Source organism: Coturnix japonica, chromosome 9 (genome assembly GCF_054131305.1).
Source record: "Coturnix japonica strain WE chromosome 9, WE-NBRP24, whole genome shotgun sequence".
NCBI lineage: Eukaryota > Metazoa > Chordata > Aves > Galliformes > Phasianidae > Coturnix > Coturnix japonica.
In genome coordinates, this window is record NC_140671.1 from 29,793,377 (window position 1) to 29,808,440 (window position 15,064).

The 15,064-nt window shown below is 41.6% G+C and overlaps 2 protein-coding genes and 1 long non-coding RNA gene across 10 annotated transcripts; 1 reads left to right on the forward strand and 2 right to left on the reverse strand.

The window, feature by feature from the left end:
* Nucleotides 1–104: 104 nt before the first annotated feature.
* SLC35E2B (solute carrier family 35 member E2B) lies at nucleotides 105–9,917 on the reverse strand. Of its 7 annotated transcripts, none has more exons than XM_015882205.3 (13): nucleotides 9,780–9,917; nucleotides 8,986–9,090; nucleotides 7,836–7,937; nucleotides 6,434–6,552; nucleotides 5,997–6,140; nucleotides 4,868–5,378; nucleotides 4,082–4,217; nucleotides 3,795–3,922; nucleotides 3,397–3,517; nucleotides 3,126–3,179; nucleotides 2,685–2,757; nucleotides 2,264–2,409; nucleotides 105–1,835 (listed from the first exon to the last, which is right to left on the reverse strand). In XM_015882205.3, exons 6-13 carry the CDS (start codon nucleotides 5,190–5,192, stop codon nucleotides 1,589–1,591), a joined length of 1,230 nt encoding a protein of 409 aa, XP_015737691.1. In that variant the 5' UTR covers nucleotides 5,193–5,378; nucleotides 5,997–6,140; nucleotides 6,434–6,552; nucleotides 7,836–7,937; nucleotides 8,986–9,090; nucleotides 9,780–9,917; the 3' UTR covers nucleotides 105–1,588. The 7 variants fall into 7 exon arrangements, with proteins under 7 accessions (XP_015737691.1, XP_085365237.1, XP_085365238.1 ...); XM_085509111.1 differs by having other exon boundaries at nucleotides 5,997–6,238; XM_085509112.1 differs by lacking the exons at nucleotides 7,836–7,937; nucleotides 8,986–9,090; nucleotides 9,780–9,917 and adding exons at nucleotides 4,619–4,770; nucleotides 7,052–7,168.
* LOC107323293 (uncharacterized) lies at nucleotides 7,200–14,462 on the forward strand. Of its 2 annotated transcripts, none has more exons than XM_085509124.1 (9): nucleotides 7,200–7,289; nucleotides 7,390–7,615; nucleotides 8,384–8,537; nucleotides 9,811–9,956; nucleotides 11,536–11,712; nucleotides 11,933–12,046; nucleotides 12,149–12,235; nucleotides 13,277–13,424; nucleotides 13,603–14,462. In XM_085509124.1, the coding sequence occupies exons 4-9, from the start codon at nucleotides 9,897–9,899 to the stop codon at nucleotides 13,632–13,634; spliced, it is 618 nt and encodes a 205-aa protein (XP_085365250.1). In that variant the 5' UTR covers nucleotides 7,200–7,289; nucleotides 7,390–7,615; nucleotides 8,384–8,537; nucleotides 9,811–9,896; the 3' UTR covers nucleotides 13,635–14,462. The 2 variants fall into 2 exon arrangements, with proteins under 2 accessions (XP_085365250.1, XP_015737698.2); XM_015882212.3 differs by having other exon boundaries at nucleotides 7,390–7,453.
* Nucleotides 10,244–11,573, reverse strand: LOC146759897 (uncharacterized). The gene is made up of 3 exons (XR_014931858.1): nucleotides 11,440–11,573; nucleotides 10,481–10,577; nucleotides 10,244–10,383 (listed from the first exon to the last, which is right to left on the reverse strand). It is a non-coding gene; the product is annotated as an uncharacterized LOC146759897 (long non-coding RNA).
* Nucleotides 14,463–15,064: the final 602 nt, after the last annotated feature.

Genomic DNA, 15,064 nt, shown 5'->3' on the forward strand with positions numbered 1-15,064 from the left:
GCTCCTTAGGTCCCTGCCCTCCCGTAAGAGTAAAATCATGCTGCAAAACAAGGTTTTTCTGCCGCATTCTTGGAAAGCATAAAGGAAAACCTAAGGGACACATCTCCGTTTCACAGAGCACAGCTTTTTTAGTCAGCGAAATGAGCAACAAAATAAAACCAAACACAGCAAAACAGCACACAATGATGGAAAATGGGCATTTCCCTCCTGCTCAAAGCAGCCATCCACCAACAGGGAGAAACCTGAAGTAATGTCACACACACCACGCAGCTGTTTGCCCTCTGCAGGAATAGCTGACTCAAACCAATGGGATTCCTCATGTGATAAGCGTGAGCAGGGGCTGAAATGCCATAAGAATTCCCCATGCAAATTCCTATTAGAAACAGTACTTTACTCTAAAGAACATTTAATCCAGGATTTAACACCAAGCGACACTCTTTCAAAACAGGAAATTATTAAAAATCAACTCGTTTTGTTCATTTTGTTCCCCAAAAAGCCCATGTGATGGTTTCTGTATGTACACGTGCTCTATTTGCAGAGATGAATGAATAAAGTTTAAGGTTTCCTTAAAGGGAAGGCAAGAAGTTGGCTTTTAACCTCTGGTTGGTCAGCCTTGAAATGTAACTTGTCCATAAAAGGAAGAATTCCCAGATTGCTGCAGCTCATGGTCCCATTTCAGCCTTGTCAGATACCCCCAAGATTCCTCACATAACTGGAAACATCAGAAATACTTTGCACATAGGGTAAGAACCCTGAGTTCCTGAAAGGCAGCATTGTTGTTGCAGTCCTACAAACAGTGCTATAAAATAAAAGCTCACTTCCTCGTTTAAAAAACAATTAACATAACAAAATACAGGAAATTCGCTTATTAAAAATGATAGAAATACAGATATCCTGACCAATCACACCAAAATCACACATCTTGGTGGTAATCTGCGAGCACGGCTATGTCTGTGCATTTGGATTTCAATACTGTAAATACATAACCAGGATGAACTATTTCCCTTTTGAGTTTCATAGACTATCTACTGCTTGTTTTGTCGTTGGAAGTAGTGGCTCATTGTGCTTTGAGACATGGACTCATGTCTGTAGTTTACTTCAACGAGGGCTTTAGCAAAGTAAACCATTTGCTGAGATGGGAGCTGGGGGAAGGGAGGGATTCCTTCTTCCAGCTCTGCAACACAAACAGATAATGGAGGATGCAGCATACAGTAACTAACACCTCGAAATTTCATTCCACTGCAAGAAAACCAAATACAGTGATGGGCCAAAGTTTTCACATTGTTTTCCTGGGCATGGAGATAGTAATAATTTTCCTACGAGACACCAAAGTTCTGTCTAACAGAGGCTTGTGTGGTTTTTTTGCAGTCAAGAGATCAAAAAGCCCACGTTTACCACATTAAATAACACCAGGTCCTCTGCTATTTCAGTTTCTGAGAAAATCAAGGTTCCCTGGGTTCTTCTCGTTGTTCTTTTTCTGCTTCAAGTCCCAGGCCCGACTTGCTGTGAACCTCAAAGGAAGCACATCAGCGTCAACAGCTGCAGGAACAATCACTTCTGCACCACGTTGTAAGAATAAGTGACAGTATCAATCATATGGTTTCAAATCCTTGGAAATCAGTGGCTCAGTATCTTCAGCTGTACTCGGTGCAGGCTGTGGGGCTGCAGCTGCCAGGCTGTGTATAGTTTCTTGCTGATGCTGCTTTGCCTTGTTATAAAGCAGAACTCCCACCGTCACTAGAACAGTCCCAATGGCTGAGAGGCTTGTGATTTTGTTACCAAACACAATAATACTTAGCCAGATTGACAGTGCGTGCTTCACAGTACTGGCAACACTGGAAAGGAATTACAGAAGTTAAGGCCAAAGGAAGCTCTCCCGTATCCTACACACAATCATCCCTTCATACAGTGGGATCTCTCTTTTGCTTGCTTTTTAAATACCAGATTCCACTTCTCCTAGTTCAGCTAATCCTGTAGCCACACTGCTTGCATACTGGTACTAATAACTTTCAAGACATTTCAATTTAGAGTTAACAAGTCACCTCAGAGTTTTGTTTCTTTGTTATTTTTAAGCACACAGAACAGAAATTAGCAATTCATATCTAAGACAGACACACAGACAATATCAATAGAACACCACCAGCATAACTGGCATTTCTGGGTGTTACTATTCAGGTTACTCTCACTACTTATTTTCTGAGCAGAAATATTGAGTAAGAAAAAAAACCCATAACTGTTCCCTGGCACGGGAATAAAGTTTTACCTGAAAGTCACAGGAGAAATTTTTCCCATCAGGGCATAGGCTGTAACACTCTGCAGGTGGAACAAGACTCCGTCTATTAAGAGAAGTACAACTACATCTTGGTTGTAGCTAAAACTCCTTCCGCTTTTCCCAATCACTGGAACATCCTAAATGCAAAACAAGGTCTCTTAAGAGGTTAGATTATAACCTAGTCTAAAAACCAATATCCAACCTAGCCATTATTATTATAACCAGGTATTAGTCTTACATTTAAATATCAGCAGAACAAGATCTGAAAAATAAAGGACATTCTGGAGTGTTTCTCCGGCTCATGCAAACAAAAGATAAAGCTCTGGTGATTAAGTGATTCAAGTAAAATAGGGCTAATTAAAAGCAAAGCTCACAAGTAAAACATAAATTTGCATTAGGAAATTCAAATTACCATGAAAAATATCCAAGCTGGAATAAGCATAACCACTGCAGCAGCGCTTGTATAGAACTGAAGCTCTGGGGCCCTACAAAAAGGCAAATGAAAATTGTTAAGAGTTCCTTATTTCACAAAGCTGAAGAAAGCTGTATCAGATCTACATAAAAACCTCATCATGGTATTGATAGACATCAAGAAGCACTAACAAAAAGCCATCTAGCAAGCTCTGCAGACAACTCAGCAATCTCTTACATTCTGTGTTCTCTGTTTGGACAAGACAGACTGAAGATAAATTGGTTTTTCAAGAACCAAATCAGCTGTAAAATCCTGCAGTAAAATTCACATTTACTGAGTTGATGAAGTTCACAGCAGTTTATTCCAACTTAGTCACAAATACACGGTTTTCTTATGCAGCTTAATGACCATAACCCAACCTGAGATATTTTCAATACTTACGAAAATCTGTATTTATCTCCACTGAGTAATTTTTTGGAAAAGACATTCTGCAAACTGGTAAAGAAAGAAAAACACAACGTTTAAGCAAACTTGCAGCAAAAAGGAACACAAAATCCACAATCACTTAATTTATTGTGTATGGAAACACCAAAATAATAAGTTTTTTTTTCCTAGTTCCAAATGCAGAAATATTTACAGGCAATGATTTTATTCAACCTATCAAGAAACATCATTCCTTTATTCCACACGCAGAGCAGCTGCTATGACTTACCAGTCCATGATATTAGTAGATAAAGCTGCTGAGAAACCTAGAATGTTGAAGCTGATTTCAGTAGCTGTACACAGAGCTAGCCCACCCATAACTGGAATGAGAGAGAGATTAACCAGTAATCCTGCAAATGAAAAGAAATAAAAAATTAACTCAAGTTCTATTGCTATACTCTCAATGCCATACATGAGATAACACAGTTTTAAGTTTTAGTTTCACCACTTCTTTATTTCAAAGGAAAAATAATTTTGTTAGATTTAATGTTGTGCCACAATGATTCTTCCAGCTGCTTGAATCTGTCTGCCATACTTCAGTGACATCTCCCTGTCCATGGCCCAACAAGGGGCAGAATTACATAAATAAGTATTTATGAAAGGAAATTTAAACACTGAAGTACTCACCAGTGTATTCCCCTAATATCATCCGAGACATAATAACAGTAAAAATAGGTGCGGAGCTTTTAACTGTCTCTGCAAATGAAACTGCCACATTTTTCAAGCTGACGAGCCCTAAGACCACTGTTGCAAATCTGAAATTGAAAGACACAAGTTAAGAAGAAAATAAAACAAGACTTTAACAGCTACACCCTATGAAAGCAAGAAGGAGAAGGAAGAGAGCATAAAAACAGTGCTTCTGACCAGAAAACTGCAATGAGCCAATAGCACAGAACTCTAATTAATGAGTTTACCTCATCAGTCCAACAAACAGCATTATCATGATGAAATTGGGTGGGTAAGAGATGCGCGTTTTGTGCTGGTACAAGCAGCATGGAACAAACATTTTTATACAGCCAATAAAGGTGGTTGACAGCATCTGAACAGCACCTAAAGAGATGGGAAAAAATATCAGACGATGATGGGAATGCTACATATTAAGCAACATGAGAGAATTTTGTACACAGACTGGTCTGTAGTGACATTAGACTTAATGAATTCTCACAACAGCCCTTTACTTTTACATCTACCAGCAAGGCAGCAGAACAAATCAAATAACCCAGGCCACAGATAAAATGCTTTTTGTTTTCTTATTAAAACAAATAAGGAAAAATAAGCCCAGTGAATAATAGATGCCACAAAGGGCAGCTTCTATGTCTTCACATAAAAATTAATCTTGTTAATCAAACAAGTCAATCAGCACTAGAGACTATCAAGATCTGACTCAATGTTATCATATTTTTCAAGAGCCCACACTGCCCCCTGGCACAGAAAAGTGAACATTTAATTACATTTTTTGTTCTCAAAACACAGCTCCTGTCCTCCACCGTGTGGATGGATGAGAGGAGGGAAGGGCAGCACCATGAACTCCACTGCAGGCTGTGATCACACGCACAGGTTCTCAGCTCCAAGATCCACCCCCACATCTCCTAACTTGGACCTTCTGAGGGAGCAAATCATTCAACTAAAGTGAACTTTACATGTAAGGATGTGATATAATCAAATATCTTACTGGAATTGAAGCATAAAAGCAGGCTTACCTAGCATGCTAGGCTCTCCTTCCAGTAATGAAAGGATGTATTTGTTAAGAAATAGAGTGCAAAAGCTGAAGAAAAACCACAAAGTGAGGTAGATGAGAGCATGAGAGTTCCAGATGCCCAAGTCTGACTCGATGACTGTAGTCTCTGTGATAGTTATTTTCAGGACGTTCTCTTCTGGCACACTATCACTCCTAGCAATTACAAATTTTTCACTCCTGTTAGCAAAGAGCGAACCCAAATTAAATAGTGATTTTCCCTTTGGCTTTTCTTCAAGGAGAGGAGGATTAGGTTCCTCTGGCGTCTCAGCACTTGTCACAGTCGACATACTGACACAACAAAACTAGTATCTGTCCTTAACACAAATCAACATTGACTTTGTAGGGAAGAAAAATATCATGTGATTAATCTTCCATCTGCAGTGGTCTCCAGAAGTGTATTTGGTCCTCCAAATAACATGAAATTCAACTTTAGATGCTTCTTCATGTGGTCAATTCCATTTCTTTTTTTCTGCCTAAGAATGAAAAAATAGGGAAAGAAAGAAAACCAAATATAGCAGTGTACATCAATCCCTAAAACTACAAAAATATCACATTCATTCTGAAAGACAAAAAAAGACCTCACTACCTTCTCTTTCAGAATGTATTTTGGACTGCTAACATGACTATGACCTTTACTTTTCTCAAGTTAAACAACCTTTGGCATCATAATGCTGACAAGTTCCAAAGAAAGAAAGAACCTGAGAAGCTTAACTGCACTATTAAAACATATTATCAGAATTAAGTGCTTTTTAATTTGCAGACTGTGTTTTATGAGCAAAAGCAATCAGAATTAATCACATGAGAATAAAATGATGAATCATTTTCTGCTCCTGGATAAAGAAGCAGTAGGAGAAATGAAGGCTGACACCTCTAAAAGAACACCTGCAATATGGGCAGTACACACTGAGGTACAACGTGCTCAACTATATATTCACGTTATCCCTGCTTAATTGAAAACTAAAACAACTAACCCCAACAGAACCCCCATTTTGCGCAGCATCACATTATCATATTTAACATCACCAATTCCACTAGTGGCAGGAAGCAGAATAGCAATAATAAGAATAAAACCACACCTCTGAATTACTGACCTGCTGTCTTACATCAGCTGGAAAGCCTTAAATTGGCTGAAAGGACTCTCCATCTGGAAGTAATTCAGTCCTCCTCCCATAAGAGCAACCAGCAGCTGATGTTTACCAATAGATGAAAACGTGGCAGTAGCTGGTAGACTGTTTCTGTTGGATTACACACAAACATGGAATCTTCCAGCTCACAAGAATGAACAGCATGCAGTGCATTTTAAACTCTTCCTTCTATCTTCTCCCATTTTAAACTACATTACCAATAGGGAAGGAAAAAAAAAAGTGTGCATTAAAGGTGAAAAAACTGGGAGCAGAAACTATGAGAGTATGAAATTTTGACCGATTAGTTACACATCCAATGCCTGAATGCAATTTATTGTGAACATAAAAGATAACGTGGCACACAGCAATGTGTTTGGTGGTGCAGCTGACCTCAGTGCAGGTACCTGTTAGTCAGAAGCTCTCACTGTGCCTTATGCAGCAGAACACATTCTGCCCATCACTGTTACACGTCACCCAGCAGCTCCTGGACGGGCAGAGTTCCGGGCTCCAGAACGATCAGCATCTATCAGAAAGACAAGGAGTTAGGAACCAGGGGTGGGAAGAACCGCAGCGATGTCTGTGCATAAAGATGGATGTCTTCCTTTGATGGCATCCACAAAGAACTCAGTGAGAAGCAGGAACGCTAAGAGGTCATTGGTGAAACCGAGGTTAATCGGGCAGCGAAAAGAAGGCCGGGATGCAGACATACCCACGTGCCATTGGCAGCTCAGCATCCCGAGCGAGCAGCCAACATTATTTCACAGAACAACAAAGCACAAAGACGCGCACAGACCGCACACACCTCACAACTACTAACGTCTCGTGCACAAAGAAACGCTCAAAAACAGCAGAACGTTTTCCTGCACACCAGCGGCCCTCCCTCCCACCAGCCCCTAGCGACCCCGGCGCCTCGAGCAGGCAGCAGCCGCCCACCCACCTCCCTCCAGCCTGGAGGGCTCAGAATGAAAGCAAAGGAGGCCGCGCTGACAGCCGGCCGGCAGGCAGCGTTCCGTTCACCGTACCGAGCCGCCCTCCCACGTGCGGCACAGCCCGGCCGGCCGCCGCCCACCGCTGCGGGTGGGAGCAGCGGACCGAGGCGCTGCCCCGCATAGAGCCCGGCTGGGAGCCCCGCGCCGTGCGGGAAGTGACGTCCCACCGCCCCGGAAGGGCGGGCGCTGCCCGGCACGGCTGTGCAGCCGCAGCCATGTAGCTGTCGTTAGCGGAGGGCGGCGAGGCCGGCATGGAGCCCAGCGAGGAGAGGTAGCGGAGCGGCCCGAGCCGGCCGGGGGGGCGGTGATGCGGTGCGGCTGTGGGTGCGCCCCGCAGTGACACCGCCTTCCTTCCTTGTCTCTCCCTACAGCGGCCACGCGCTGCCCAACCTCACCCCGCGGCACCGGGAGCTCGTCCCCACGCCCTGCGGCCCCGTGAGTACCCGGCCCTTCCCGCAGGAGAACCGCAGCCCGCTCAGCCTGCGGTCGCGGTGTTAATGACAGTCATTGGGTCAGACAGGCGCCCAGGGGGACCTGCGGTTCCTTAGCGTGTGGTTTCGCTGGAACTCATTCCTTGGCTGCTTTTCATACCTGCTGGTGTGTGTTTATGGCTGCAGAGCGAGCCCGGTACTAAACAAACACTCCCCCCAAATTACTGAATGCCAGCCTTGCTCCAATGCAATCAGCGCTTTCTCAATTGCTTTCAATTATTTGGGCTTGCTTAAATTAAACTGCTTTCAGTGCAGCTCATCAAAAGTCTTTGTGTATAAGGATGTGTTGTATAAGGTAGTAACCCAGTAACAGTGCCATAGCTGACCTCTGCCTCCAGGTGACTCTCCAGGACTGTGTTTCACTGCCAATGGAACTCCAGCGTGGTGCCATTCACCATCAGTTCATCTCTGTCCAGGATTTAGGCTGCCTGGGATACACAGAAACAAAACCTCACTCAGATCTTTTGTCTGTTTTAAAGTGTGGCTGTTTCTCTATGATCTTCTAGAAGTAAAAAATCTTTGCACAGGACCCCAGGAGGTCACTTGCTGAACAGTACTGCTTTGGTGGCTTTATATCTGGGTATTACCAGACTTGATTCCAGGAGATGAAATTAGAGTGCTGTGAGAAAAGCAGAATATGGTTTACAGGGATGAACCTGAAAAGTGGAGGCTGAGATCGCTTATCAGATGAAGTCGGAGTTCTCCCTCCCTCAGCATTTCTTGAGTTTCATTTCTCTTGTCAGATATTTCTCTTCCCTTTTCCCAGGGAAACCCTGCCCTGGTTCTCCATCAGTCCATTTGCATTAATGCATTTCTTAGGGACAGCAAACAGGTCAAACGGCATTACGAGTTTCAACATTCTCTTCCTTTCCAGATCAAACCTTGTTCAGAGCTGTCATTTCCTGTGAAGATCTACTTCTGTGTGACTATTCTGTCTCTGCTCAGTGTCATAGGGCTGACCATAGAGACACTCGTTCGACAGACCGAGGAAGATTTCACCATTTCTCTCATACAATTAGTTGGAGTCGGTAAGAAACACCCACCGTGCTTTCAAAGAAATGCATTTTTCTGCCAAAGTAATCATTAGGGAATGCAATGAGCACAGAGGGAGAGCTGCACACCTCCCACAAACCTCTGCTTTAGCTCAGCACAGACCACTGGACATTATTTCTGAGAGGTTTGGATTTAATTTGTTAAAGCTTCACTTTCTGAAAACAAAGGGACGTCCTTTATTCATCTCAGAAATGTTCCTCTGCCATCTATGCTCAGGAAAACGTTTGTTTCCAAGTTATTTGTACAGACTTCAGTTGGAGCAGCTGACCTTAGCAAACAAGGAAGCACTGTCTTACATCTCTCAGGTCTTCCTGAGGTCATAAGCACGCAAGAAACCAAATCACGTGATTCCTTCTTTGATTTGCTGACTATTTTTTCTTTTCTCACTTGCTTTAATAATAGCAGAAAAGGAAGTAAACTTACCTCCAGGTTTGTTCTGAGCAAGTTATTATGTTCCTTTGAAAACTTTTATGACCCGTGTCCCAGGCTAACAAAGCTGCATTATCAGATGTGCCCGGAAGAATAACCCTGGGAAAAAAGAAAAAAACTGTTACTTTGTTGATGGTAAGAATGAGCTAATGTTTGCAGGAGTGACTTAGATAGGAGCAGCCTGTATCTGTGCAAGGAAAGCCTCTTCCTTATGTGTGTGGTCATTGCAGAGTAGGATACTAAGGTACGTAGCTCGATTTGTTTCATATAAATATCATATCAGAGCTTTCCTGAATCGGTTCCTTTCTGGAATATAGTTTGGTGTTTCAAACCACATGCAGTGGGTCAGAGCCATGAAAACAGCCCTAAGGAGGTATGTGTGTGAGCTGTACCTTCCTTACCAGTCACTGGAACTACCATCGCTGGAAGGATTATGTAATTTCAGTTCTTTAATAAAATAACGTTACTTAATTTCATTTGAATATATTGTTCAACCTTATAGTCCTAATCCAATAAAACATCCCACTGCTGCTGGTTAGTTTGGATAGTTTCTATTTTCAAAGCATTACTTCAGAAGTGATTTAAAAGTCCAATGAATTATTTCATTCCTTGTATGGTAAACACGGGAGAGAGTACTCAGAGTATCTGAAGAATTGGATGCAGGCTCCTTGGTAAGAATAAAGATGTGCTTTTGACTAAGGAATCTACATTGTACAATCTTGATACTTCCACTTTGTCACCTGGATCAAGTGTACTGAAAAACAGCACCACGTGCACTCTGTGCTCACCTGCTGACTGACTTTTCCTTCTCCTTCCCAGTGTTCTGTGTGTACTATGTGACTAGAGGAATCCTGCAGGAGAACCGCCAGGAGCTCATCGTCTTTGTTCTTTCCATCCTGCTAGTGATGTTCCGATCCATTATCAATTTCACAGTTCTCCCTGTTGAACAAAAGCCAAAACTCCTGGTTAGTCCCCTGGTTTCAATTAACTTTGCTTTACTCTAAATCTTGGATGGGAAAATCTTAGAAAGGCAAAGCACCCGCGGTAAGGGCACTGAAAACAGAAAATCAGGCCAAGTGATTCCTACCACTGAATAACAAAATGCACGTCTTCATAATGACAAATCTGTTCCTCTGTACAGTTCTATGGGTTTCTTTATGTATGTACTCGAAAGTAACAAATACGAAATAACATCACTTTCACAGAATTACTGCAGAATGTGTTGCCATCAGTTTACTCACCCTGTATCAGATTTTCCCCATAAAATAACTGCCCTGAAGTCTCATAAATCCAACTGAATGGAACTGGAATGTCAGGTCTGTGTGCAAGGACGCAGCCACTAGAAACTCATAACATCCATAATTGCAACATTGTGTTTTTAAGAGTGATGACCTGTTGCAAGGAAACAAAACAATAGCGTTAAGGCAGGTGCTGCCCATTGGGATTATCTTGTTTATCTTCCATAACGAAATGTAAAGAAGGAACTTACTGTGTTACTAACTTTAGTAGTTAAACTTTCCCTTGCCGTGCTTCTTTCCCTTTTGTATTTGCATACATATCACAAATGGGAGGAGATTCCTTCTTTCCTGTAGTCATCCAAAAAATATTTTTTGATAGAAGAGATTACAGCCAAGATAGGAAGATTACGGTAAAGCAGAGTTTTCCTGTTCAACTGCTGATCATTGATACAATTAGTTAAAGGTCTGCAGCAAACAGAGTTGACAGTCAGTAAGGAACAGGCATAAGAGATGCAAATTACTTTGAGGTATGTGTCCTAGCTTTCAGTTTATATATTAAACAAGAATAAACAAGTAAACAAGCAAAATCTGGTCAAGATGCACCATTAAGGAGATTTTAGTACTATAAAAGCGACTGATTACTGTAACTCTGTAACTGAGCAAAATTACTGATCCAGAATCATGTTTACTGTTTGAACAGCTTCATATCAATATAACTATGAAGGATGTTTTTCCACTTCAGCTGTCTTTAATGTAGCAGACATTCAGCATGACAGACAACAAAGCTGTGAATAAGACCCAGCCAAAACCAACGTATTTAAAAATTGATTAAGCAGAGCATTCAGAGTAACCCCCTGCCCCCACTGATAGCAGTGGCGAAGATTCTTAGCTGTTATTTATGCCATAAGGGAATTCTAATGCCATCAAAGAAAGCTGTTACTTCAAACTGTATAATAAGGCCTCAAACAAAGCACAGCTAAAAGCTGAGATACTTCAGGGATCACAAAGTGTCTGTCTTAGCTGTTATAAAACTACTATATTGAGGGTAACGTAGGCCAAAATAAGCAGTGTGAGTTTACACTAAGTACCAAGTGGTTGCATCAAAAGCTTGATCAAGCTGCACTTTCTGCCACTTAACAGTGTGGCAAACTATCACATTTAACTGTTATTTATTTTAAATGCTATTAATAGGTAGTTAAGTTCTTCTTACCCTTTTATTCCTTCATTTCCAGTTAGAAGATTTAAAGATAGAAACTATCGCTGTTTCAGCATGACCAGTCACATGCATATTTCTCTTTTCCATCAGGCCCGCTTCATTCTGATCCTCTTGGTTGGCTCCTTTGATGTCATCTGTGCCATCATCCTTATTCAGAGTCAAAGCATGATGGCCTTTCGAGTGGGTGGTGCTCTAGAAAGCCTACAGTCGCAATACTTCATGTTGAATCTCTGTTTTTCCATGCTGACCTTTGATCTTCAGGCACAGGTATAGAACACTTCTCCCACTTTTTCATCCTGTTGAGAATATCTTAGAATCACAGCTAGCTGAACCGATAACTTCCTAAAGCAATCCTGTCTGTATCTTCCCTGGTAGGTGAAATTAGCCTGATTATGGTCATTTTCCATGTGCTTGTTGTCAAGTATTTTGGTGGGATATACAGTATCAGACTAAAAATTTTAGCAAATCTTTACCTCTTCTCTTTCAGCTCTGCTTGTGTATTCTGCTGATAAGCCTCCACGAGATCACCCTTCTACATAACATCATTTCAGCAACAGGGGTTCTCTGGGCTTGCCTGAAAGTGACCATTAGCATCATTGCAGTAAGTGTTAAGCTAACAGCTATGCTACCAATAATAATCAACTTCTGAATCTAGAATATATATGTATATATACATATGTATGTATCTGGTCTTATTTTACAGATTTTAAAAGAACTGAAACCTCTAGTGTGGATTTTTCTGTGTCAGAATGTACCTGAAGTAGCTTTTCTCATCTACCTGCTTTACACGGTAATCCATCTGACTTACTTGCTTGATAAAGGGAAACAAGGCTGGAAGCCTCTGCTTTTCACTGGATCCTTGGGTGCAAACATGGTGCCACATTCCTGAGCATACACCTTTTTCGCAGCTTGATTTAGAATCAATGAGAGCAGCAGCCATGTAAGGCATCATTGGAATGTACTTTCCAGACAGGAATCATGTCAAATTGCTCCTGAACTTGTTAGGCTAAAGGGAGAGGTTTTGGAACTCACTACAACTGGCGAAGTATCTGGAATGATTAGAGAAAGATAATCTTCTAACACAAGGTGCATAGTTGTTCTGAAATGCCTCCTCACCCTTACACTTAGTCTCAAGTGGTACCACTGTTTAACCAGCCGCAGGGTCTGAAGTCACACTTTAAAGAATATCTTACGCAGTATTCCAGATGCTGATCTTCGTGTAGACAAAACAAAAGACGTTATAGGCACAACAAAGCCCAGTGTTGAGCATTTTTCAGCACTATTGTAGCGATAAGGCACTTATCACTGGAGCAGCCCAACAACTCCCACATGTGGGAAATGAGGCAAGAAAGAAGAAAGGGCAGAGCTGATTATCCATCACAGGGAGGGCCCAAATGCTATTAGCAGCCAGTACTTTGTTTCTCATACTTCACGTGAGATCTCCAGCCACTGACATTGGCTGCAATTTCTGTGGTTTTATTAAAGGCTGAAGTCAAATCAGGTTCTTCCAAGTATCTACAGCCCTCTTTGATTTGGAAAAGCACAAAAGGGCCACACATCGACTTTGGTGGTTATATTGTATTGCAGTTAAGAATGAAAATATGGATAAGAGTAGCAAAGCAATTTGAAAACAGATAGATCTACTTATGGTTTTGCATAGTAATATCTAAGAGTGCCCAGCAAATGAGGGCACTGGTGTACATAGTGAAACCCTCTATCAGATAAAGCTGTAATATAGTCACTTATCACGACTTCTTCCAGAAAGTTAGTGTTTGATTGCATTTTATGGGTCCCAGCTTTCTGATCGTTTTATGTCTTCATCTTCCTGCAGGTGATAAAAGAGTGGGGCAGAGGGAATTCTTACACTCTAGAGGCTGCCTTCATTACTGGCTCTTGCATTTCTGTTGCAATAAAATCTGTTCTGTTTTGGGCATTGATTCATGTCTACCGTGGCTTTGGGCAAGGACTAAGAGAAAGAAGTAAGTACTGAAAAAAGTTAACTAAGCAATTCTTATCATGCTGTGTAAATGTCTAAAATAAGAGGGACAAAGGGACCTAGTTAGCCACCAATCTGAAACTACCTGTATCTTTTAAAAGGAGGACATAAATGTTGATAGATAGTGGTTCTGACTGATCTACCTCTTCCTTTCTTCACAGTGTTTTCTTCCTATGGAAGGATTGACTCCTGAGCATCCCCCTTTGCATCCTAACTGCAGCTCTTACAGAGTGAAAGCATAGCTGGGAAAGTTCTGATCAAGTGCATGCATTTGGGATGTACGATAATGGGTCTGTTTCACAAAGACAGAAGAAGTTGCTTTGAAAAGTGTCTTCACATTTCTTAGCTTGTTTTGTGCTATGGGATTACAGCAGCGCAGCCACTAACAGCTTATAAAGCAAAGTCTGCTCATGAAAACAAGAGTAATCCTCTCACCCTCGGTGGGTTCTGCTGACAGGACACTGCAGCTTTCACTCACGTTCCTGATGTTGCTTTGTAACTGTGGGAGGTTCATAACACACATGTGAGTGGGGCACATTGTTAATATAAACACTCACTTTATTGATACTCCAACATAAGATAATTTGCACACCAGCCTTTACTTACTGAGGCTGAAAGGAGTGCCCTGCCTTCATTTCTCATCAAAGACCTGTCACTGAACAGAGATCCTAAAAGCTCCACAGTACATGCTCTCTGTTCTGCAGTTCTCGTATGACTTCCATGAGCTGTTTTGACAACAGCTGTATTCTCTGATATCCTCTGTGTCTACGTGATTGCTCATCCCCAACATAATACCTATAGCTCTTGTCCCTGCTCTGACTTAAGAATACTTCATAAGAGCTACACATGAAATCTACACAAGGTCATTTCATGCCCTCTAGCATATCTAACCATGTGCCATTTTGCACACAATGCCGACTGTTGAAATAAGTCTCTACTAATGCTATTTATAAGTTTGGTATTTTACTGATCGGAACCTTTAGCTACTGGTTACGTATTTTTTAATAAAATTTAAACACAGCTTGGGCATGGGTTATTATTTCTTGAATTGAGTTCAATGGGAAGCTAGTTGACAAACCGAAGATGGAAGAGCCTGAAACTGCAACTCCTACTTGCTGTGAACCAAACTGCATAAAGTAGCTGAAATAGGTTGTTGTAGTTTAGTAGGGAAATTTGTAGGGAGGATCTCAAGTCTTGTATAAAAGAAGTCGAGAGTAGGATAGGAAAAACACTGAAAAAAATGCATTTTATAGACAGCACAACGGAGACATGAAGAGGTTAATCATCTATGGTCAGGCTGCATACAGCTGGCACTTTCAAGAGAAAGCACGAGAGGACCAGCTGATGACTGTGACTTCATTCCACAAGTCCAAATGTGATTATGTATTGTTGCTGAAATGGAGGAAAACAATTAAGCATACTCAGTACTTTTCTAAAATAAGCCAGCATGCAGCAGGTCTTGCCCAGAGCAGTAGCAACAAGGGAATGCTTATTTTTTGCAGTAGGCCTTTACTTGGCCAAAATTACCTGACAAAAAGTAGGCTTGTCCTATGATGTTTTTAGTCCTCATAGCAAAATAATGGCACTATCCAAATATCAGAGATCAGCTCAGATTATTGCCCA